The sequence below is a fragment of the Theropithecus gelada genome, chromosome 2 (genome assembly GCF_003255815.1).
Source record: "Theropithecus gelada isolate Dixy chromosome 2, Tgel_1.0, whole genome shotgun sequence".
Lineage (NCBI taxonomy): Eukaryota > Metazoa > Chordata > Mammalia > Primates > Cercopithecidae > Theropithecus > Theropithecus gelada.
In genome coordinates, this window is record NC_037669.1 from 142,476,003 (window position 1) to 142,502,108 (window position 26,106).

At 40.2% G+C, this 26,106-nt stretch overlaps 1 protein-coding gene and 1 non-coding gene across 3 annotated transcripts in view; both read left to right on the forward strand.

The window, feature by feature from the left end:
- ANKUB1 (ankyrin repeat and ubiquitin domain containing 1) overlaps positions 1 to 20,999 on the forward strand; it is a 31,714-nt gene extending 10,715 nt beyond the window's left edge. Inside the window, exons 3-6 of one of the 2 annotated variants that reach the window (XM_025377074.1) lie at positions 2,091 to 2,307; positions 11,797 to 11,911; positions 14,369 to 15,307; positions 20,825 to 20,999. In XM_025377074.1, the coding sequence (XP_025232859.1) occupies positions 2,091 to 2,307; positions 11,797 to 11,911; positions 14,369 to 15,307; positions 20,825 to 20,954 (1,401 nt within the window). In that variant the 3' untranslated portion in view covers positions 20,955 to 20,999. The remainder of the gene's footprint in view (positions 1 to 2,090; positions 2,308 to 11,796; positions 11,912 to 14,368; positions 15,308 to 20,824) is intronic. The other variant, XM_025377075.1, reaches the window with a different exon arrangement.
- Positions 3,457 to 3,559, forward strand: LOC112619870. The gene has a single exon (XR_003118362.1). It is a non-coding gene; the product is annotated as a U6 spliceosomal RNA (small nuclear RNA).
- Positions 21,000 to 26,106: the final 5,107 nt, after the last annotated feature.

Below are 26,106 nucleotides of genomic sequence, written 5' to 3' on the forward strand. Positions count from 1 at the left end.
TTATTCATATTCTGAGAAGCTTCTTTTCAACTTATCTAACCTCATACACCTAGTTAACTTAAGGGTGACTTAAGAGCTGGGAATGGAGGCGAATTCTTTCCCTAGCTACTCAGGAGGTGGGAGACTGCTTGAGCCCAGAAGTTCAAGATCAGCCTGGGCAACATAGCAAGCCTTAGACTCTTAAAAAAAATTTTTTTTTTTAAAGAGTGACTTGGGACTCTGTTATTTTGTTTGCATGTTATTCTATTTACATTTATTTTGTTATTTGTTTGTATTTAATCTGTTATTTGCATTTAATTCTAAATATGAATTAGGAATTTTTAAAGAAATAAAAAAGAGCTATTATATAAAATATAATTTTTCTCCCTTTCCCACTATCTTTTTATTCAGTTTTCATAGGAATTTCTGCCTGCCCATAAATATTATCTACATTAGCTTGAACAGATACTTGCTTTATGGAACCATAGGAAAGCACGGCATGGCAAAAGTGAAAGGGTGAATCCTGTGTCCTTTAAATTTGTATTTCATGGGTTTATGAGAAACTATGATGAAAAATTGTTCTAAGCACTTTAGGCTTCGTGGGCAGCTCAGCTTGCTGATCTGGCTTTATGCGCAGCCACAGAGGGACCGAACCTGTTCCTAATCACTTCAGTCACTGAAATGGGCCCTAGATCAAAGTAGCCTTAAATTTCATCAGTAACACCACTCCTCAAAGGCTTTTTCAAAAAGGTCTGCATGTTGACCATATTACTGCTATGTGTTATGTGGGAGGGGAGAATGCATTTGATGTATTATAAGTCTGCAGGAGGCAGGGGCCCCTGGAGAAACCAGAGAGGGATTCTGATGGAAAAAATAGAGGAAGGAAGCAAAGGAGGGGCAAGACAGCATTGACAGGCTGGAGCCCCTTGAAGAACCTGGAGGCCAGATACCAGGTTCTGAGAGAGTCCTGCAGTCGTGGGCATTCCATGATAGCGCCATGCACTGACATCCGCCAACCCAACAGCAGGCCGTTGCAGAAAAATATAATTGTCCTGAATCTGCTAAAGAGGAAGTAAAGTCAGTTTCATTTTTCATGAGAAAAGTGGAAATGATAATAATCTTTTCCTCCCCACCTGCTTCCCGTTTTTCCTATTTGCTGTATTTTGAGTTTTGGTTTGACTTGTCTAAACCTGTTGTTAACAGAAGGATTCATATTTTCCTCAAACTTTCCATCTTAACTCTACTTCAGATATCTCAGTTCTACTTGCTTTCCTACTTAGATTACAAAATGAAAGAAACAAAAGAAACTTCTAAACCTGTATTTAGTATTTCCCTTTTTAAATAGTAAAAGTAGGCCAGGCGCAGTGGCTCACACCTATAATCCCAACACTATGGGAAGCCAAGGTGGGAAGATCACTTGAGTCCAGGAGTTTGAGACCAGGCTGGGCAACATAGTGACACACACACACACACACACACACACAAAAGAAAGAAAGAGAGAGAGAAAGGAGGAAAGAAAGAAAGAAAGAGAGAGAGGGAGGGAGAGAGGGAGGAAGGAAAGAAAGAAAAGAAAAGAAAGGTAAATAATAAAAGTAAATATATGTTGCTTTTAAAACAGTCAAACCATATAGACAATGAAAAGCACAAAATGATAAGCAAACACTCCCCTCCCACTCTCAGCTCAGTTCCACTTGCCAGGAATAACCTCTCAGGAAAATAATAATAGTAATAATTGACTGAAGATTTCATATCCACAGTATTCCAAATTAAAGTGCGGCCAAACAGAGGAATGTTTTCTAAACTAACACCTCCATAAGCACAGGATGGATATAAATTATCAACACTCTTATGTATCTGGGTCTGTAGACTAAGAAGTCAAAGGATCTCAAAGCCTTTCCAAGTCTTCTTCACTTCACTCAAAGAGGGGGACCTGTTAATATCTCAGGACATAAGAGCTAGACTCAGACCAGAAGGCAGAGAACTTAACTGACTATTGCTTTCACATTAACACCCATGTCATGGAGCTAGAGGTGCTCAAAGCTACCCCCTGAAATGCTTGGCCCTCATCCCAACCTCCAGACAGTAAGTTCCCTCTTTTTCTCTCCCTTCAGGAAGAAGACAAGCCTACTCTATACGTGTTCAATGCTGTAACTCAAGACACAATGCCAATAATGGAGAGCATCTCCCTTCTTGATAAAACAGTGTCTGATCTGAGAACACTGGTAACTCTGAGATGTGGCCTTCCTGTGAGTGTCTACTGTCTCCGAACCCCAAGGGGCCTGGAGATGTATGATTGCAACACCCTCAAGGACTACCAGACTGATATTGGTACTGCCCAGTATATTTGATATCAGCTACCATTTGGCACTAGGGTCCTTTGATACCAGATTTTGCAGCTTTTCAAGAGAAAATGGAAATCTAGGATTTTTATATACAATCTGTTAACTTTATTTACATATTCACTTTAAAACAGTTAATACATTTACATGGTTTAAATATCAGAAGTGAAAAAGGATGTGTAGTGGTAAGTCTCCCTCCCTCTCCTGGCCCTACAAGCAGTTAGTTCCCTCCTCATGGGCAACCATTATTGTTTTGAAGATTTACAATCAAAACCATTTCCAAATTAAATCTGAACAAATGGAGGCATTATTTCTAAATGGAAACCTCTGTAAGTTCAGTGTGGATATGAATTATCAACATTTCATTATTGGGTCTGGGTCTACAGACTAAGAAATAAGGAGGGTCTCATAGCCCTGTCGCGTCTTGTTCTCAAAGCAGATTCATTAATATCCTCAACGTGGAAGAGCAAAACTCAGACCACTTCATCTTTTTCTCTTTCAAAATACACTTCGGGCATGTATAAATGCAAGTTCAAGTACATATTCTTTTTCCCTTTTTTAATGCAAGGCAGCATATGATACATGCTATTCTGAACCCTGCTTTGGGCAATTTCATCTTAAAATGTCACTGGTTATATTAAAATAATCTTTTTAACAATGTGACACCAATGCTATACTGGCTGAAAGTATGCCTTAGTGGAATAGCATTTATCCCTGATACAAATTACAAACTCTCTAAATACTATACCTTGGCTAGGCGTAGTAACTAGTGATTCATACCTGTAATGCTAGCACTTTTGGAGGCCAAGGGAGGGGGGAATCACTTGAGCTCAGTACTTCAAGACCAGCCTAGGCAACATAGTGAGATGCTCATCTGTACGAAAAAAAAAAAAAAAAAAAAATAGCCGATGTGTTGGTGCACACCTGTAGTCCCAGCTGCTTGGGAGGCTGAGGTAGGACGATCACTTGGACCAGGAGGTTAAGGCTGCAGTGGGCTGTGATCACACCATTGCACTCCAGCCTGGGTGATAGCGAGGCCCTGTCTCAGGAAAAAAAAAAAAAAAAAAAAAAAAATCTGTACTTCCAGGTCATGTCTACTATAGCCAAACATCAACAAGACAAAGAAAAAAGCTGTCAGATTTGTTTTAAGAATACTAAAAAATGATAGGACAGTACAGAGATGATTAACATGGCCCCTACCTGATGATGACACACAAGTTCACGAAGCATTTCACATTTTTAAAAAATGGTTGGAACCTTATAGAAATTATTACTTGAAGTAAATGAATCCTTGCTGACAATTAGCACATCCTTAGTTGACATTGTATTATAACACTGCAGTGAAATTTGAGTTCTCCCAACATATACATAGGGCTTTGTAGGTATCCTTAGTTAAGCAGTTTTGCTTTATATAACTGCTAAATTTGCATTTATTGATACTTCTCCTGACTGTTATATTTGCTTAGCATTATTCTTTCCTGTTATTTTAAATTAAGGCTCTCAAAACTTTAACATAATTTTTTTCCTTGTTTTTGATCAGGGAAGTGAAGTTCTACAATTTCTCCTCAGAGTACTTTGCTATAATGCACATACCTGCTCTGCATGCTTGCTGGAAGCTGAACCCTGCCTAGAACATGATGGGGGCTTGCATAAGGAAGGGCACACAGTGGCATTTGTCCCCAAGCAACTGATAATCTAGTTATTTAATGAAGTACCAAAGGATGAAACAAAACTAGAATAAACTCTGGATGACTATTCTTCAGGCCTATACTGCTCAGATTATAATGTGATGTTTTAAGCTGGAAGATAATTTGAATTGACCCAACCCCAACTTTTATAGACTTGAAAAAAAGTAAATCATCTGAATGATTAAATTACTTGCTCAGTGTGTGTCAAGGACAACATACCTACTCCTTAAAATGACCCTTTGGGAGTAGGAACTTTAGGAAATGATGGTGTTCAGATATAACGTTAAGGGTCTAAGCATGACCTGAGTAGGCTGCTTTGGCCACCATGAGAACACAGGGCATCAGAGGACCTCAAAGGGAAGGGAGAAAGGGCTCTTTGGCCTGTTTCATATGCTTCATACCTTTACCTAAACCATAACTAGTATTCCTTAAGTAGCCAGCTCACCTTTTTTAAAACTAGAAGGTAAAGAGAGTCCTTGGTCAGCTTCTTGTACAGGATCTCTCTTTCTAGTCAATGAATCATCTCTGCTGCTATCAGGAGTTGAACCTTGGCCCCTTTTCCAGAGGCAGTGGAAAATCAGAAGGGTTTGGAGAAGCAGTCATGTCCAGGTTGAAAATCGAAGATTTAAGTAGCTCAATTAATAACTGCACATACTAGCTCATACAAACATTTACAAAGCTGCCTCTGCACTCTGGGTGTTTTTACAGTAAAGTGATAGAAATGAGACATGTATACACACTCAGTTAAAATCCAATAAGTCAGCTCAATGCGGGCTGAAGGCATGTAGGAAAGGCATTCTGGAGAAAGTGGGGCTGGAACACACAAAGATGTGGGAACTATGGATCATCTGAAAGGAGGAAGGAAAGACATTCCAGGGACGGACAGAAAGCAGGAGACTGTTCTGGAGAGTGGAGGAGGCTTCCAGAGAGCACTAGCAAACACAGCTGAGGGCAGAAAGAGGAGGATCTTAAGGTGAGGGAACACAGTTCACACTTGCTGTGGTTGCAGCCAGAGCCCTCCACCTTCTGGAACAGGAGTGTTTTTTGTTTTGTTGTTGTTGTTGTTTGTTTTTGACTCGCAGTCATGCTCTTGTTGCCAGGCTGAAGTGCAGTGGTATGATCTCAGCTCACTGCAACCTCCACCTCCCGGGTTCAAGCGATTCCCCTGCTTCAGCCTCCTGAGTAGCTGGGACTACAGGCATGTACCACCACTTCCAGCTAATTTTTTTGTATTTTAGTAGAGACGAGGTTTCACCATGTTGGCCGGGATGGTCTCCATCTCCTGACCTTGTGATCCATCTGCCTTGGACTCCCAAAGTGCTGGGATTACAGGCATAAGCCATTGCACCCAGCCTAGAACAGGAGTGTTCTAGGAGAGGTTTGATCTGGTAGCAAGCAATATGAAATATAGAAAGGAGTGAGGAAAGCCTGCAGGCAGGGTGATACAATTACTGGCATGTTCGATAATCCCAGTATTAATTTCTTTAGCAGTGGAAGAGACAAATCTGAGAAACACAGAAGGCAGAACAGGACAGAACATCATGCTAGATCACTTTTTTTTTGAGACAGGGTCTCACTCCATCACCCAGGCTGGAGTGCAGTGGCACAACCTCAGCTCACTGCAACCACTGCCTCCTGGATTTGAGCGATTCTCTCACCTCAGCCTCCCGAGTAGCTGGGACTACAGGCGCATCCCACCATGCCTGGCTAATTTGTGTGTGTGTGTGTGTATTTTTAATACAGACAGCGTTTCACCATGTTGGCCAGGCTGGTCTCAAACTCCTGACCTCAAGTGATCCACCCACCTTGGCCTCCCAAAGTGCTAGGATTACAGGAGTGAGCTAACACGCCTGGACCTAGATCACATTTAAGTAGAGGAAAGAATCAAAGTTCTCACACTAGGACAGTGGTGGGGAAATTGAGGAAAGGAGCTACGTTCTGGGTTTTAAGCTTTAGATATGAGGAAACTCAGAGAGTACTTTTTTAAAAAATGTTACTCAGCTGGCCAGTTAGTGGCAAAGCTGTAAGTACAACTGAAGTCTTCTAATTTCCCTTCACTGCAAACATGGAGTTCGTGCTTGACTGATGGTTTGGGTTAGCAGATACTGATCCTGCGCATGTAGGTGGAGGCTGAGCCCTGTAAGGGGTGCATTCCTCAGAGAGTAAATATAGAGGGGAACGTCTTAAGGGCCAATGGCTGGCACTCAGGACATGCTGAGGTCAGGGCAAGCATACAGAAGAGTCAGAAAACGAGACACGGAAAGCTGTCAGAGTCAGGAGAACTGGAACTTTGTATGCAACAGATGACGAGACTGTTTTCAAGATGCTGGTAAAAGTCCAAAGACAATTCTGAGATTAAAAAAGAAAAAAAAAAAAAGCTTTGGATTTGCTTTAAAGATCTTTGGTGGGCTCAGAGAGAGCAGCTTTAATAAAGGAGATGGAGAAAGAAAGATTTCAGGGATTAAGAAGAAGATAAGTAACGATGGGATAAGGGACTTCTGGTGGTAGAACATCTAATGACTAACTTATCATAAATCTATCATGATAAATATATCCTAATATGTGTGATTTTGTGACTTGAGGCTTAGTGGCACATCGCATAGGTCCAATACATACATATACATGCAGACATACACACACGCACACACACCCCTAGTCTTACATCAACCTATATGGTACCAGGTGTTCATTTTAGCCTGGCTTCTAGCTCTGAAATCTCTGCCCTGGCTTTTGCTTTCCCCTTGCTGATCTACATACTTATGTGCTTGTTATTCTGTTTTTACTTCACATATATTCATAAACTGTCATTCATCCTTTCTGAAACAAGGAGTACCTAAACAAATGAGTGAATGAATTAATGCCTTTTCTTTACAGATGATACCAATTGGTATAAACACCTTGTAGAATGTATTCGTGGCTGCCTGTGCACATGGCGCCTGAGAAACCATTCCAGGAGCAGGGTTGTGTCAGCTCAGATCCTGAAATCTGAGGTGGCTCCAGGGTCTTTTTACCAACCTTTAGGCTCATAGAGACCTATGGTGCCATTTTAATTCCTTTTCTTGATGAGAAAACTGAAGTTCAGAGAAGTTAAGTGATCTGATCAAGATCACACTGCTACCAAATGATAATCATACACCCAGGATCAGGTTTTTTCTAACAATTTATATTGCCAAACCAGTATGCCTTTATTGATGACCTTTAAGTTCTAATCAATGTTTTATTTTATTTCTTCCATCAGAGGAAGCTCAAACCAGAGAAACAATTTCCAAATTCAGGAAGAAAAAGTCCAAATCAGATAGGCATAGATTGACTCCTGGGGTATGAATGAAGAATCCAGAAACTTGGGAGTCAGGGGCCACATGTGGAGAGGTTGAGGACGATTGCCTAAATAGGCACTGTTGCTGCCATCTGCTGTCCGGTGTGACCTGGGCATAGTAGATAAGTTTGCAAGCACAGAATGGACAGATTCAGGTTTTGTAAAGTTAACACAGTTTTGTGGGTCCTCTTTTAAAAAATCCAAAACTAAGACAAGAACATTAGAAGGCTCTATAGAAGACAGCAAGGGGCCCTAAAGCTTATTAGTTTTCCTCTCTCTCCAGTAATAGGTTTTAGTTGTATTTTCTGGAGCAATATAGCATTTTTCAAGTAAATTTCTATTTCCCAACAGAATTCCTAAGCTTATGAAGGAATTTAATATCTGACAAAGAGGGCATTACAAAGCAACAGGGGTGAAAGGATAATCTAATAAACAGTGCTGGCTGACTTGTTTAGAAATTCTCTGGATATTCAAAAGTTGAGCATTATCAGGCCTGTTTCATTGCAAGGAACTGAATTGATGGTTATAACACCTGTAATATTTGCTACTAGACAGGGAATTAAAATGAAACAAAATGCAGGGCCTGATGGAGGTGCCCCATCAATGTTAAGGAGATTTAAATCGTACAGTCTCCTCTGTAGTTTTCAGAATCAGGTCTCATTTAGCAGTAGGCAAGAGGGCTAGAGAGAGCTGAGACTCTGAGGGTAGGCAACCATCCGGAGAACAGGTAAGCCAGGAAAATCCCATCTATAGACATCTAGCAGTGGAAGGTTAGCCTCAAATAAGTCCTTCTGGTGGAAGTCCTGGAAAAGGCAAATCAGTCTGCAGCTGTCAGTTGGTAAGGCCAAGGAAGGCAGAGGGTGACCCTCAGGGAGATCCAGCAGGGACCTGGTGAGTGAACCATAGCACCAAGGTAGTGAATGAATGAATGAATGAATGAATGAATGAATGAATGACACAAGAGGCAGGAAACTAGATAAGGTGATGTTGACATCAGAGGCTCTGATAACATGTGATAGAAATCTAACCCCAGAGATTAGGGTTTACAGTAAGAAATTCAGAAATGGAACCTTAGTCTTAAAACCCAAAAGGTAGGGTAGAATATTGGGATTTACAACATAGGGCACAAAGTGGGGACTTGCTCAGGAGGAACAGAAGTGACAAGAATATCTGACCAGGATGAACAGGAACACTGACTTCCTACCAACCCTCTGAGTTACTGGCCTACATCTTTTTATTTTAGTTTTTGTAGAGATGGGGTCACGCTGTGTTGCTCAGGCTGGTAAATTCCTGGCCTCAAGCAATCCTCCCACCCAAAGTGCTGGGAATACAGGTGTGAGCCACTGCACTGGGCCCCTGGTCAAAAAAATAAATTCCCTCCTACAGGAATTGTTCTGTGGACCTGGGGCTGGCTGGTCCTTCAAATGGAGACCGTGTAGCCTCAGCTGTGGAGGACTAAGGAGGCTGGGGTACGGGGCCAGGCTAAAGCTTTCTACTGCTCATTTGGGAGTGATTTTCACAATAAACTAAAAACGTAGATCATTTCAGCAGGAGATAAAATAAATGCACTTGGAGTGGTGTTTAAAGTCCTTTGTTTCCAGTCCATGAGAATTAAACATTTTGTGAGAAGGTTTAAGTACAGCAAGAAGCTTTAGAGAAAATTAATCTATTGTAGGAAGTATGGTCCATATTTTGGAAAATGTTTATCAAGGTATTCCTACAGAATAGCTGCAGGACCACTACTTTATGTCTACAGAATAATTCCAGAATTCTCCAGCAAGGAGAGTAAACTCTCCTAGCTGAGGTCCAAGTGATGAGGATCGAGGCAGGTGAGGGGGATAAGGGTAGTAACGCAGGTCAGGCCTATAAGTAAACAAGTACGTAAATAGGAATCAATTCACAAAGAATAGCAAGTCCAAGGTCAAGAAATCCAAACCAGAGTAAGGAGTAACAGAGGAAGAGCCCCATTTCAAGATTGCAGGTTATAACATAGAATGTCCAGTAAGGGAGGGACTGGCAGGGAGATATCCTTTGTTGTGTGTGTGCAGAGAGGAAGCAAGAAGGAAAAGAGAGGAGAAGCAGAAAGGAAATAATCAGAAAGGCAACTGAAAGGGGGAAACTCTCTAGGCATTAGAAAGAATCCTAAAGACAAATTCCAGGGAATTCTGGAAATTCCCTGCTGGCTGAGAAGCCTCAGGCAAGTCACCTATCTCTGAACCTCAGCTTCCAAGTCTATAAAAGGGGGCTGCTGAGTGGGCTGGTCTTTTAAGATCTATCTTCACCACTCTGTGATTCTAAGATTACTGGTGTTCTGAAATCTCAGCCAACAAAGATAAGCACAGTTCAGAAACCACCAAGGCCAGAAACAGCCTGGTGTGCACAGGGAAGTGCAGGCCAGCCTGCCCGGTTAGGAGGGCAGAGCATGGCCAGAAGAAGTTTGGGAGTCCAGCAGAACTTTATTCAACAAATACTTACTGAGTGTCTACCATAAGCCAGGCACCACTGTGGAAAGCAGGCACAGTGGCAGTGTCCCTACCCTCCTGAAGCTTGGATCTCAGTGGAGGAGGCAAACACCATCAAGCAAACAGAAAAATTTCTCATTTTAAGCAGAGATTAAGAGCTACGAAGTAAAAGAAGGCAGGAAAATGGAATAAATGATGCAGTAAACTGATGGGAGGCTATTTAGATAGCTGGTCAGGAAAGAAGACAACATTGAACAGAGGCCTGAATAAAGAAGCGGAGGCTGCTGGGAGCATCTCAAAGTAGATTTAGGTGAAAGATTATCTAGGTCTGAAATAGGGCAGCGCTGGTTGAGATGGAGGCAAGGAGTTGAGATGTTCTTCAATATTGATCAGGTAAACTTGTCAGGCCTAAGCAACCATTCAGATGTAGGACATGAAAAAAAATGGGAAGGATGTTGAGTGCGGTGGCTCACACCTGTAATCCCAGCACTGTGGGAGGCCAAGGCAGATGGATCATTTGAGGTTAAGAGTTCGAGACAAGCCTGACCAACGTGGTGAAACTCCTTGTCTACTAAACACACAAAAAAATTAGCTGGGCATGGTGGCCTATAATCCTAGCTACTTGAGAGGCTGAGGCAGGAGAATTACTTGGGCGACAAAGCAAGACTCCGTCTCAAAAAAAAAAAAAAAGGGAAGGATGAAGAAAAACTCTCTAATATATGGCTTAGGTAGCAAAATAGATGTACCACTCACTGAGAAAAAAAAAAAAAAATGTAGGAGAAAAAGCAGGTTGGGTGAAAGAGAATGAGTGGTCTTCTGGAATGATAGGGTTGTAGTGCAATCCCACCATTGGTAATATCGCCAGCAGGGGGAGTCTGGAGCTGGAGCAGAGACTGGGCTGGAGATTGGGACTTGGGAATGAGTGACACCTGGGTGGTCAATGAAGTCATCATCGCCACTAAGATTGACAATTAATCAGACATCAAGTATTTAGGGAGCACCTACCAAGTGCCAGGCTACATGGCAAGTCCTGAAGGAATTTTCTTCTTAATGGGAGCATGAAAAAAAAAATCTCCAAGCAAGTAAAATGATTCCAAGTACTGATGACAGAGGCAATAAAGAAGTTAACATCATGAGATACAAAGTAATGAAGGTGAGGAGGTAGTAATGGCAGATATTGCTTTAGCTATGGTTGAAGTGAAAGATGAATAAAAAGGACACAGTCCTGTGAAAATCTAGATGAAGATCGTTTCAAGCAAAAAATTGTAAGTCATTAGGTCCTGAGATGGGAGTAGACTTGGTGTGAGGACAGGTGAAAGGTCAAGGTGGCCATAATAAATGAATGAGGCAGAGAGAACTAGGCTGGACCACATAGGGAGAAGGCTGGGTTTAATCCCCAGGGAAACGTGTGTAAATTGAGAAGAGCAGAGGGCTGAGGAAAGATCCCTGGAAAACAGCCTGAAGCATAAAGGGAATGTGGTATCACAGAAAGGGTAGACTTCGGAGGAGCCAGTGATAAGTTCTCCAGCAGCAGTGAATTACTTTTATATTTGTAACAGAGAACAGCTCATGTTTCATAAAGGATAGAACAAGCAAATTAGCTGGTGAGCATCATTCACATAAGCTAAAGGCTCCAGAAGGCCATTTGTCCTGCCACAGGTCCTTAGTTTCCTCTTCCAATATAACAACTTTAGTTTACTTGGTAATATATACAGCAGCATTGAATCAATCTCCACAAGGCTGTTTTAAGATAGCTGCAAAAAAATATTTCAGTGCTATATGCAATCATTGAGCAGATGAGAAAATGGTAATGCACAGATACTAAACAGCTTTTCCAAGCCCCAATAATGGCCTATGCTAAAAATAGCATCCCTGTCTCCTTGTTTCAAGGTTATTTTTCATTTTGCATCTAGCTCATGCCTCTGTTTGGGGAAAGCTATCATTAGAAGTTTTATGGATTCCCAAACCACACTGCTGGACTGGAACCATAAACCACCTCTCTTGATCCACAGGCACAACACTTCGCTTGGACGTCTGGGATGGATGGAAGGAATTTCTGATGGGTTGTCTCCTCGGACAAAAACTTAAAGTCCAACGTTACTTATCAAAAGAAGGACCAGTACTCAAGTATGAGAAATTAATGTTAAATTAACTTAGCAAGTGCTGTACTTTTTTACTAAACTTCCATCAGACCTTAAGCCTGCAGTTCACTCACTCTACGGCTGGGGTGCTGCTCTATGCCAGTTCCACTTAGCATGTTTCAACCAAATATTATTATTACATATTTGCTGGAACAAAACAGCAGGGGTGCCATCAGGACTGACAGTCTTGCGATTCAGATAGACTTTCCTCAGGAAATACTAACTACAGTTAACCTTTGAACGATGCAGGGGTTAGGGATGCCAACTCCCCACACAGTTGAAAATTCCCATATAACTTTCGACTTCCCCAAAACTTCACTACTGATAGCCTACCATTGACCAGAAGCCTTACTGATAACATAGTCAATTAACACATGTTGTGTATATGTATTATATACCATATTCTTACAATAAAGTAAGCTACAGAAAAGAAAATATTTAAAAAATCATAAGGAAAAGAAAATATATTTCCTAGTCATTAAGTGGATGTGGATCATTATGAAGGTCTTCAATCTTCAGGTTGAGTAAGGCTGAGGGGGAGAAAGAGGAGAAGGGTTTGTCTTGCTGTCTCAGGTGTGGCAGAGGTGGAAGAAAATCGCCAAACTGAACCTCCACAGTTCAAACTCATGTTGTTCAAAGGTCAACTGTGATTAAATGGGTGACTTATGGTTTAGATATGAGACTTTCAGCAACATTTTTCAAGGCTATCAGAACACATACAGACAGTCCACAACTTACGATGGTTCAACTTAGATTGTTTAACTTACAATGGTGTGAAAGTGGTATTAATTCAGTAGAAACTAAACTGCCAGTGCCCATACAACCATTCTTTTTCATTTTCAGTACAGCATTAAATAAATTACAGGAAATATTCAACAGTTTATTATAAAATAGGCTTTGTGTTAGATGATTTTGCCCAACTGTATGCTAATTAAGGCAGGCTAGACTAAGATTTGATGTTCAGTAGATTAGGTGTATTAAATGCATTTTAGACTTATGATACTTTCAACATATGATGGTTTTTATCAGGACATAACCCTATCATAAGTCAAAGGGCATCTATATCTTGCCACTTTCACATTCAGTTATTCTTTAAGAAAACACTTGTTAATTGACTGAAAACATTGACCACATCTTCCTAAGCTCACATGTAATTTTTCAAACTGCATTTATTACCAGCATTCGCACTTTTGCCATACATAAAGTGTAACGGGTATAGCTGGGGCAGGAGGAGGGTTGGTTCAGAGAGGCAGGTGGTCATTTTAATGTGTTAATACAGCCATCAGATTCTCAAATACACAATTGCACTAATCTGTAGGTTTAATTTAATAGTATTTTAGAATAGTGTCCCTTTGTGGGTGATTTAATCATGTTTTGTAGAAGCCAACACATCAGGAGATCTAAGGGCTCTGTGAAGTGATGGATTAGAAGAGCAGCTTTTACAATTTTATAAAATATTCTAATATTTTACACTGATTTCTATTATGGGATAGTGATATTTTTTCCATGTTCTGCATCCAAAGAAATAGCTGTGTTGCTTTGTTACTTTTAATAGTGTATATTTATTTAATACTTTATAGTAGACACTGTGTTATATTTACTACCTCATTCTATGTTTATAACACTTTGATGAGGTGGACAATTTTTAATCTTATTTTACAGATGAGGAAACTAAGATCAGAAAACCTGCCCCATGTTGGCTGGGCTCAGTGGCTCACACCTGTAATCCCATTACTTTGGGAGGCCAAGGCGGGCAGATCACTTGAGGTCAGGAGTTCGACACCAGCCTGGCCAACATAGCGAAACCCCTGTTTCTACTAAAAATACAAAAATTAGCCAGGCGTGGTGGCTCGCACTTGTAATTCTGACTACTGAGGAGGCTGAGGCAGAAGAATCTCTTCAACTTGGGCGGTGGAGGTTGCAGTGAGCCAAGATTGCACCACTGCACTCTAGCTTGAACAACAGAGTAAGACTCTGTCTGGCAGGGAATGGAGGAAGAAAACTTGCCCCATGTCATACCAATAGCAAGGGCAGAACTGGGTATTGAATCGTAACAATTTAACTCTAGTGTTCATGTGCTTGACCATCTACACTTGACTTCATCTTTAAATAAAATCTAAGAGCTCAGAGAATGTAAGTGGTCAGACTTAAAAGCTCCTTGTATTTCCCCATGCTTGATATTTTTCCTGAGGATTTAATTTTTATAAAAAAGACGACCACTTCAGGGAAACTATTTACATGTGCATAGTAGGATAATGTGTATAAGCAGGATCTGTGCAGTTTAACCTGTATATCACTATATGCCTTTTCCAAAAACATTTTAAGGTAAAAGTTAAGAAGAAATAAACATTCAGCTAGAATATTTCATGAGCATTTAGTGTAACTACACTTGTTTGTTTGCTGATTTTCTAAACACCCCTCCCCACTTGTTTCACTCATTTAGGTATCAGAAAAGGGTAGCCCTGTACATTGCTGCTTTTTGTGGGTACATTGAACTCACTGAATGGGCCCTGAAGCAGGGTGCGCGGCCCCACGAGGCAGTCGGTGTTCACCCCTATCGAGCATGGTGCCATGAAGCCCTTCATGCAGATGTCTCTAAATGCCCCATTCATGCAGCCGCAGAAGCAGGCCAACTGTTGATTCTGAAGGCCTTTGTCAACTGCAGCGTGCTGTGCCTGGAATGCAAAAATGCAGCAGGACAAACTCCCCTGACCATTGTGTTCAAACACAAGCATAAAGACTGTGTATTATATTTGCTCAGTAAAATGTGGTCCACAGTTTCTTTTCCGAAAATTTCAGTCCCAATGAGGATTTATATTAAAATAAAACAATGGATCCTCAGAGCTCAGAGTCACAGTCTTCATAAAAGCCAGTTTTGTGGAGCAAGGGTCTTTGGGGCAAAAGTTGGAGACACTGTGATGGTGGATGGTTTCACCAAACCAAAAATGACCTCCAAGAGCTGGCATAAGGCTGGGAACAGTGACTCACAAAGCATCTTGCTCAAGCTACCATCTCTCAGCAAACAAACTGCAAGCAGCAAACCTGTGAGTCTTTTGGCAATTTCACAGCCGGACGCAAGAGAACAAGTCCTCAAATTTCATCCACTGGTGAATGCAAGTACATTCTCTGAATTACAAAAACATCAACAACAAGATCAGAAAAAAATTACTGCCACAGCAAGGAAAAAAGAAAAGCTCATAAAAAACACATATCTTCCCCAAGTCCCCCTCCCTCCAGTTTCAAGAGTGGGATATTCACATCCATCGTTTTTCTATGCAACACCCAGTGCTGACTTTTTACTGAAGTCCTCCTTCTCATCTTTCTCAGAGCACAGTGGGAAGACTCCAAGGGAGAACGCGATCTACTGCTTAGCTGTGGCAAGGTAACGTTCTCCCCTTAAACATACAAAGGGCAAACCTTTTATACGGCAGGTCCAGGGTAAGGAATGGTCCATAATGCCCTACTATGCCACTGAAAGTAATACAAGTTGTTCTAATGCATCAATACCCAGCTTCAAGGACCTCATCTTAGCCTCATGACTGGGACAAAATGAACTAATATTATTGGCCAATCCAATCTGTGCAGTACTTTACACCTCAAACTTTCAGGAGGGAAAGAAACACAGTAGAAAGTGTTGTATCAATTCTCAAGGTCCCTTACTGCTGCTGCTGCTGCTTTTATTTTTCCTTTTTGTTTGAGACAAGGTCTCGCTCTGTTGCCCAGGCTGGAGTGCAGTGGTGCTATCACAGCTCACTGCATGCTTGAATTCCTAGGCTCAAGCAATTCTCCCACCTCAGCCTTCCAATTAGCTGGGACTACAGGCACATGCCACTATATCTGGTTGATTTTTTTTTTCCTGTGGAGACGGGGACTCACCATGTTGCCCAGGTTGGTCTCAAACTCCTGGGCTCAAGCGATCCTCCCACCTTGGCCTCCCAAAGCGCTGGGATTACAGGCATGAACCATTGTGCCTAGCCTGCTAATGCTTCTTCTTTTTCCTCCTCTTCAACTTCTGTCTCTTCTTCTTCTTCTAAAGCTAATAAAAAATTAATTGTAGTTAGAGGGGAATGAGAGAAAACTGAAATATGGGAGGGAGACATCAAAAGTGTCATAGAAAACTAGATGATAACAAAAATGCGAGGAAAGAAAGGAACACATTAATGACAAATTGAATGATTAAAGACTTGAATTGACTTACTAGGCAAGATGCACAGGTGGGGTGAGATCTGTATTGGACAGGGTGCTAGAATTGACATTAATATTTACAGTGAGTTAAAAGGTAATCCGTAGCACATCTAAAGAGATAAGAAAGTGTATCAGAATTAGATGTTTCAGGTACACAACTCTCTGATTAGAGTTAAGATCCCATCCATTACTTATGAGGTATTATTTGATGCAAATATTGCAGTTAGAAATATAAATTTATGAGTGACTTTTCCCCTTACTCAACATAATGAGAAGGCAAGAAAAAACAAGGCTAGAAGGCTAGATTGTTTTACTTGCTTTTCTGTACTGGTCTTTAACTCAGCTCAACTTTATTTCAGTTAAGTTGTTGCCACCTTGTGGTGAGAGTAATTTGGGCTGTAAAACGCAAAATTCAATATCCAACAGAGTGAGGTTGACAATAGAAGAAGACACTTAATAGCTTAGTAGCCTCAATCTTTGTAATTTGTGAGATATCTCTGACTAGAATGACTAGAATGTATCACCAAAAATTCTAGAAATATACTAGAAAAGTTATTAATTGAAAAAACTGCATAGTCCATCTTAAAATAAGGCTATAAACAAGAAAGGAAATATTGATTTGTTTTATCAACAGATACATGCTAAAAATGAGTTTATCAATAAGTGTTTACTATAGCCCAGTGCTGTGCCCAGCAGAATGGAAATGTGCATGAAAAAGCATGTGTTTTTAAGCTTTGTGTGTGGAGGGGGTGCCGTTTCTATGAGAAAAGCTGACGGTGTCTGTTATGTAGAGTGCTTTCTTGGCGAGGAATTGAGTTATGAAATATATAGTAAAATCCATAAGGACCACTAATCTCACATATATGGTTTGTTGAATTTTTATGTTTTCATATATCCATTTAAGCACTACTCAGATCAGATGCAAACTACTTCCAGTGCCCCTAAAAATTTCCTTCATGCCCCTTGCCAGTCATGATCCTTCCCAGATGTAACTATTATTCTCATTTCTATCACCAAATATTACTTTAGCCTGTTCTCGAACTTCATATAAGGGGCACATATGGCATATACCTTTTATATTTTGCTTTTTTTGTTCAACACATTGCCTGCAAGATTCATCAATATTTTTGCATGTATTGATTGTTCTTATTTCTATGTAGTATTCCATTTGTATGCAGTATTCCATATCCTAATTTATTTATCTATTTTCCTATTATAGGCATTTAAATAATTTCTAATTTAGGGGCTACTTCGAATAAAAATGCACAATTATTCTTGCATATGAGGTTTGGTGGACATCTGCATTCACTTCTCTTGACTCTATACCAATGAATAGAATTGCTGGGTCATAGGATAAATTTATGTTTAGCTTTAGTAAACATTTCTAAACACTTTTGAAAAGAGACTACCAGTGTGCTTTTTTTTTTTTTTTTTTTCTGTAGCTACACTGCATAAGGATTGGAGTTATTAAGGAGTGGCAATTTCAAGGTCAAGAAAGAAATTGCTAGAGAAAACATTTTGTTAAAGAAAGGGTTATTCTGTGAAGGAAAGAGAGAGAGGAAAGAAGGAAAGAAAGAGAGAGAGAGAGAGAAAGAAAGAAAGAAAGAAAGAAAGAAAGAAAGAAAGAAAGAAAGAAAGAAAGAAAGAAAGAAAGGGAGAGAAAGAAAGAGAGGAGGGAAGAAAGGAAAGAGAGGGAGGAAGAAAAGAGGAAGGAAAGAAGGAAGGAAAGGGGGGGGGAGGGAGGGAGGGAGGGAAGGGAAAGGAGGAAGGGATTAGTGCAGAAGGGAGACCCACAGGGAGAGTGGTGGTCAGTCTGACTGCGCACTTACTCTGGCAATGTTACTCCCAGCAAATCCTCTTTCCATTTCTCTTTTCCCAATATTTTTCTCTTTCTGTATTCACACCCTCCACTTCCCATCTGCTTCTGCCCCCTTTCCACTGAATCTCTCCCAGGATCTGTTCCACCTTCCTCTGTTGGTGGGCTGTGGAAAGGAAGGAGAGATCTATAATCTCATGCCACTGCAGTCTTCTTGATCGAGTTCAAGTTCCTCATAGAAGTCACAAAAGCACTTACATCTGCCTGAAGTAGACAGTCAAGGCAGGCAGTCAGGTGGTCTGAGCACTCCTCTAAATGATCAGGGCAGCTCTTGTACCACAAAGACGCAAACATGAGGAATGGATGGACACTATCTTGATGGCTACATGCACCATCACCAAGCTAGTGTTATAGCCAAGAAATGGGGAAGAACCTAATGTTCATGATGCTGACCCAGGGATCAGGTGGGTAAAGTGACCATCAGATGTTCCTGTTTTACAGAAAGGGGAGTCTCCCGAACCAGACAAGTCATCTGGCATCATGTGAAAGTACTTGCTGGACTCCATGTCATTCAGGAATTCCTACCTTTAGATTCATAAAACTAAACCTCTCGGGGTTGACCCCAAGATGGCATTGATGCAGTTAGCACAGATCAAGCGCTAATGTGGGTTTGGGTTGGTGAGTGAATGTGACTGGTGTAGACAGTCACTGAGGCCAGAGGTCACATAGAGTCTCATTCCTTAGCCTAGAAGTCAGTGTAGGCTTTACACAGGTCAAAGAATACCTGTAAGGTGTGTTTAGAAAAATAGCCTTCCTTATTGCTTATTGTCCAATTCCAGAGAGGTTTATGTGACCTGGGAGTCCAGTTAAGTAACATTCAAATGTAGGGGATTGGTCCAGAAAGCTGAGAGTTTGAGTGGACTGAGAATAGATGATAATCTCAAATGCTATGAGCTTTGATGGGCTCTTGTACTCTGGATACAAGTACAGCTCTTTGTTTTTATTCTTTATTTTAAAAGGCATGTGTTATATGTTTTAATCACCTTTCGTATCTCTAGCACATAGAATAGTGCTTGCCATAGAGTAAGTGCTCAATATGCATCTTTTTCTTAAGGTAAACAGTTTTTGAATCAATGCAGAAAAGTCAGGTTTCAAATGCCAGGGAGAGAATCAGGATAGGCCTGAGCCTAGGAAGAGCAAGGATATGCATCAGAACAGGAGAGGACTTCAGATTAACTCTGGTGGGATATGGGGAAAGGCTGAAAGTGCCTGAGTGATTTCCTTAAGACTTAATACCTATTTTTATGGGCAACATAGATGGGTTAACCCAGTTTAGAAGGGCACAGAAAGACACAACTATTGAGGTAAAACAAGAATAATCTAGAACAAAGAAGTTGAATCAGGCAGACATGGACCTGGTTCAAATGTTGGAAACTCTATGGTATTTTATACAGGGTTACTCCTAATAGATTGAGTGAAAGACTTTTAAAAATACCAGACTTTGCCAGACAACATGGGCAGAGGTGAGGTAAAGGATCCAGGCAGAGCTAGTAACATGGTCAAAGGCACTGTTTTGTGAAAGAGCAAGCAAGAAATTTAGTTTTCAGGAAAGTACATGGATTTGCAAAAGGCATTGTAGGCAATAAGGAAAAACTATCTGGAGATAAGACTGGCAAAGTAGACTGCTTCTACACTAAGAAGCATCTGTGTGACCAAGTGAAGACTTTGCTTCTTCTTTCCCCTTCCATAGGATTGGAGGTAGGTGGGAAGCTCACGGAAGTTCTTTTTCGTGAAGTCACATAATCAGTTTTTGTTTGTTTTTGAAGATAAATCTGATAGAGATGTATGGAAGACTCATTGGAAAGATGTGGAAAGACTATAGTAAAGTTAGGAAACTGCAATAAGAGAAATAAGAGAAAATAAAGACCTGGACTAGAATAACAGTAGTTACGGAAAAGAGATATTTTCTGGGGAATAATCTACAAATACAAGAGATATTTCTGGGGAATAATCTACAAAATTTGGTCACTGACTGGGTGTGGAAATAGAGAAAGAAGGAATTTAGTTTTGTTTCTAGCTTTGGAGATAGTGAAGATAGCAAAATTGAAGTGTTAGAACAAGGAAACAAGTGGGACAAGTTTAGGAAGAAGATAAAAGATATGTTAAATTAAAAGTGTCTATGGGATAAATATTTTTATTTGGTAATTGGAGATATGCAACTTTCAAGAAAGGTCAAGCTTTAGGAGTCATGGATAAAAGAATTGAAATAGTGAGTAAATGAGGACTCCTAGGAGGAGGGTGTAGAAAGAGAGGAGAACCAAGGATACAATCTTGGAGGACCCCAACGTTTAAGGGGATGTAAAACACCTCTGTATTAAATCACATTTGCATCCTACCAAGTAAGAGTAATCGTATTCAAATTTGCAAGTCTTTATTAGTATATAGCCAGAGAATAACTATCATAAAACATTAAGTTCCTTTGCTTTTTAGTTAAAGACTATCAAAATACCTAATATCTTTTCAATTAAAAAATCCTCATGTGTGTTTGTAGGGGTAGAAAGTGGAGAAAGGAGAAGAGGCCAGGGAATATATGATGTATAGGAATATCTAGAGAGGAGAGAGAAAAAGTTTCAACTCAGAGAATTCTACATGATACTGAGTGGCTTTCTGTTTCTAGTTGTGATTCTAAGTTTTTAGCATTGCCTTGGGAAAACATCATTTCCACTGCATCACAGGGAACTTGTTTTAGAAAGATTACTGTTTCTATTTCACATCTACCTATGTGACAAGACAAACTAGCCCTAGCTACAAAATCAACCTGAAGATTTCCATCCTTTTTCAGCTATGTATGCAGATAAGATCAGACCTTCTTATAAATTATATCTTGTTTTCTTGCAGTGCCTTTAAAGAGAAACGATGGCTTCAGCAGTTAGAAATAGCAAGAGTCCTGGCCAAAAAGAGCATTTCTAACTTGACCACCCGAGGAGGTCTGACAGCATGTGAAAACTCTCTAGAAATTGTGCTTTGAAAAATCATGACAACCTCAGTTTGGACAAAGACCTGAGCAAACAGAATGTCCATTGCTAATGTTAACATTTTATAATAACAGTTCTAATGTTATCATCTCTAGTAACAGTTATAATGCCACATAACTTTTAATAGGATATTTAACACCATATTTTCTTGGACTTCATCATGCTAACTGAAAATTTAGTGCTATTTTTGTATAAAGAATATAAGGAAGAATTCAGAAGAAACTGAGAATAGTAGTTGTCCACAAGGTAGGGAAGCTGAGACAATGGAAAACAAGGAAGTGAGAATTTTTACATTTTCTTTTTTTGTTTGTTTTTCTTTTTTTTTTTTTAAAGTGTTCTGGTTTTTTAAGCCATATTAATGTAGAATATATTTTAAAATAAATAAAATTTTTAAATTCTATATAAGGAAAGTTCTTAAGAAAGTTAACAAATACCATCCAGGTCTAATGCTGATCTCAGACATCTTTTTAACTCTGCTAAAACACTGCTTCCAATTAATTTTTTTAATTGAGTTAAAATTTACATGTAGTGAATTGCATGAATCTTAAATGTAAGATTCAATGGGTTTGAAAAATATCCCAGTCAAAACATAGAACGTTTTTGTTACCCCAGGAAGTTCCTTCAAGCTCCTAAGTCAATTCCAACTTCTTTAGGTAACTGCTATTTTGATTTCTATCTCCATAGATGAGATTTTCAAATCATCGGTATCATGCAGTTGTTCACTTTTGTGTCTGGGTTATTTTGCTCAACTTAATGTTTTAAGATTCTTTACATTACTGCATGTATCAGTAGTACATTCCTTTTTTTCTTTTTTTTTGAGACAGAGTTTTACTCTGTCGTCCAGGCTGGAATGCAGTGGCACCATCTCGGCTCACTGTAACCTTCGCCTCCCAGATTTAAGCAATTCTTTGGCCTCAGCCTACTGAGTAGCTGGGATTACAAGTGTGTGTCACCACGCCCAGCTAATTTTTGTATTTTTAGTAGAGACAGAGTTTCACCATGTTGGCCAGGTTGGTCTCGAACTCGTAACCTCAACTGATCCACCTCCCTCGCCTCCCAACATGCTGGCATTACAGGCATGAGCCACCATGCCCAGCTATACATTCCTTTTTATTACTAAATAGTATTTGATTATATGGATGCACCATAATGCATGGTGTATGGACTGTATGGATGTTTGGGTTGCCTCCAGTTTTGACATATTATGAAAAAAGCACTATGAACATTATTGTAAAAAGTATTTTTCTGGACATATGCTTTCATTTCTTTTGGGTACGTATCTAGGAGTAGAACTGTTGGATAACAGGGTGAATGTACATTTAACATTATGAGAAACTACCTAAGAGTTCTCCAAAGTGGTTTTATGATTTTTAACACTTTGACTAGCAATGTACGAGAGTTCTGGTGGCTTCACACACTTGGTGTCATCAGTGATTTTTACCTTTAGTCATTCTAGGGGGGTTGAAATGGCCTATCATTGTGGTTTAATTTGTATTTTCCTGATGACTATGATGCTGGATGCCTTTTCATGTGCTTATTGGCCATTTGTGTATTTTTTGTGAAGTAGCAATGCAAATTTCTGCCTATTTAAAAGATTGGGTTATCTTTTAATTATTGGTTTATTAGAGTTTTTGTATTTATGATACAAGTTCTTCATCATATATATATGGATAGATATAGATATATAGTGTATATTTTTCCCAGTTTGTGGGATCACCTTTTCATTTTATTAATAACGTTTTTTGATAAACAAAAATGTTTTTAACTTTGATGAAGTAGAAGTTATCATTTTTTCTTTTATGATTCACGCTTTTTATTTCCACTATAAGAACTCCGCCTGGCCTGATGCGGTGGCTTACGCCTGCAATCCCAGCAATTTGGAAGGCCGAGGTGAGTGGATCACTTGAGGTCAGGAGTTTAATACCGCCTGGCCAACATGATGAAAACCTGTCTCTACTAAAAATACAAAAATTAGCCAGGAATGGTGGTGCATGTCTGTAATCCCAGCTTCTCAGGAGGCTGAGGCAGGAGAACCACTTGAACCTGGGAGGCAGAGGTTGCCGTGACCCAAGACATTGCCCCTACACTCCAGCATGGGCGACAGAGTGAGACTCCGTCTCAAAAAAAAGAACTCTGCCTACTCAAAAGCAATGAAGATTTTCTCTTATATTTTCTTCTAGAAGTTCAATAATTTTAGGCTTTATGTTAGGTTTATAATCTATCTCAAATTATTTGTGTGAGTGATATGTGGTAAGGGTCAGGATTAATTTTTGAAAAGACTTTCCTTTGCCCCACTGAATTACCTAGCATCTCTGTTGAAAATCAATTGGCAATACAGATACAGATCTATTTCCAGACTTTCTATTTTGTTCCATTGATCTATTTACTTGTCGTTATACTAATACTACACTGTCTTAATTACTACATCTTAATTAGTCTTGAAATCAGGTAATATGTATCCTCCAACTTTGTTATTGTTTTTCAAGTTTGTTTTGGCTATTTTTAGTCCTTTGCATTTCCATATAAATTTTTAAATAAACTTGCCATTCTCTATTTTAAAAGCCTGTTGAGTTAGCGCAAGACTTAATTCTCATACCTGGACACTCTTGTCCTTCAGTACATGGATGATTTACTTTTAGCCGCCCGTTCAGAAACCTTGTGCCATCAAGCCACCCAAGTGCTCTTAAATTTCCTCACTGCCTTTTGGCTACAAGGTTTCCAAACCAAAGGCTCAGTTCTGCTCAGAGCAGATTAAATACTTAGGGCTAAAATTATCCAAAGGCACCAGGGCCCTCAGTGAGGAACGTATCCAGCCTATACTGGCTTATCTTCATCCCAAAACCCTAAAGCAACTAAAAGCGTTCCTTGGCATAACAGGTTTCTGCCAAATACGGATTCCCAGGTACGGTGAAATAGCCATACCATTATATACACTAATTAAGGAAACTCAGAAAGCCAATACCCATCTAGTAAGATGGACACCTGAAGCAGAAGCGGCTTTCCAGGCCCTAAAGAAGGCCCTAACCCAAGCCCCAGTGTTATGCTTGCCAACGGGGCAAGACTTTTCTTTATATGTCACAGAAAAAACAGGAATAGCTCTAGGAGTCCTTACACAGGTCCAAGGGATGAGCTTGCAACCCGTGGCATACCTGAGTAAGGAAATTGATGCAGTGGCAAACAGTTGGCCTCATTGTTTACGGATAGTGGTGGCAGTAGCAGTCTTAGTATCTGAAGCAGTTAAAATAATACAGGGAAGAGATCTTACTGTGTGGACATCTCATGATGTGAATGGCATACTCACTGCTAAAGAAGACTTGTGGCTGTCAGACAACAGTTTGCTTAAATATCAGGCTCTATTACTTGAAGGGCCAGTGCTGCAACTTCACACTTGTGCAACTCTTAACCCAGCCACATTTCTTACAAACAATGAAGAAAAGATAGAACATAACTGTCAACAAGTAATTGCTCAAACCTACACCATTAGAGGGGACCTTCTAGAGGTTTCCTTGACTGATCCCAACCTCAACTTATATACTGATAGAAGTTCCTTTGTAGAAAAAGGACTTCAAAAAGCAGGGTATGCAGTGGTCAGTGATTATGGAATACTTGAAAGTAACCCCCTCACTCCAGGAACTAGTGCTCAGCTGGCAGAACTCATAGCCCTCACTTGGGCACTAGAATTAGGAGAAGGAAAAAGGGTAAATATATATACAGACTCCAAGTATGCTTACCTAGTCCTCCATGCCCATGCAGCAATATGGAGAGAAAGGGAATTCCTAACTTCCGAGGAAACACCTATCAAACATCAGGAAGCCATTAGGAAATTATTATTGGCTGTATGGAAACCTAAAGAGGTGGCAGTCTTACACTGCCAGGGTCATCAGAAAGGAAAGGAAAGGGAAACAGAAGGGAACCACCAAGTGGATATTGAAGCCAAAAGAGCTGCAAGGCAGGACCCTCCATTAAAAATGCTTATAGAAGGACCCCTAGTATGGGATAATCCCCTCCAGGAAACCAAGCCCCAGTACTCAGCAGGAGAAATAGAATGGGGAACCTCAAGAGGACATGGTTTCCTCCCCCTCAGGATGGCTAGCCACCAAAGAAGGGAAAATACTTTAGCCTGCAGCTAATCAATGGAAATTACTTAAAACCCTTCACCAAACCTTTCCCTTAGGCATTGATAGCACCCATCAGATGGCCAAATCATTATTTACTGGACCAGGCCTCTTCAAAACTATCAAGCAGACAACCAGGGCCTGTGAAGTGTGCCAAAGAAATAATCCCCTGCACTGCAGGCCATACATTTCAATCCCTGTATCTTTAACTTCCTTGTTAAGTTTGTCTCTTCCAGAATCAAAGTTGTAAAGCTACAAATGGTTCTTCACATGGAGCCCCAGATGTAGTCCATGGCTCAGATCTACCGTGGACCCCTGGACCAGCCTGCTAGCCCATGCTCCGATGTTAATGACATCGAAGGCACCCCTCCTGAGGAAATCTCAACTGCACAACCCCTATACACCCCAATTCAGCAGGAAGCAGTTAGAACGGTCATCAGCCAACCTCCCCAACAGCACTTGGGTTTTCCTGTTGAGAATGGAGACTGAGAGAGACAGGACTAGCTGGATTTCCCAGGCTGACTAAGAATCCCTAAGCCTAGCTGGGAAGGTGACAGCTTCCATCTTTAAACACGGGGCTTACAACTTAGCTCACACCCAACCAAACAGATAGTAAAGAGTGCTCACTAAAATACTAATTAGGCAAAAACAGGAGGTAAAGAAATAGCCAATCATCTATTGCCTGAGAGCACAGCGGGATGGACAATGATCTGGATATAAACCCAGGCATTTGAGCCAGCAATGGCTACCCTCTTTGGGTTCCCTCCCTTTGTATGGGAGCTCTGTTTCACTCTATTAAATCTTGCAACTGCGGGAAAAAAAAAAAAAAAAAAAAAAAGCCTGTTGGAATTATTCTGATTGGGTACAACTGACCTTTTAATAATATTAAATCTTATTATCCATGACATATTTCTGTATTGGTGGTATGTATCTCCAATTATTTCTTAATTCCTCTCAGCAAAGTTTTGTAATTTTTAGTATATAGGTCTTATAAATCTTCCGTTAAAGTTTTTTTCTAAATATTTTATAT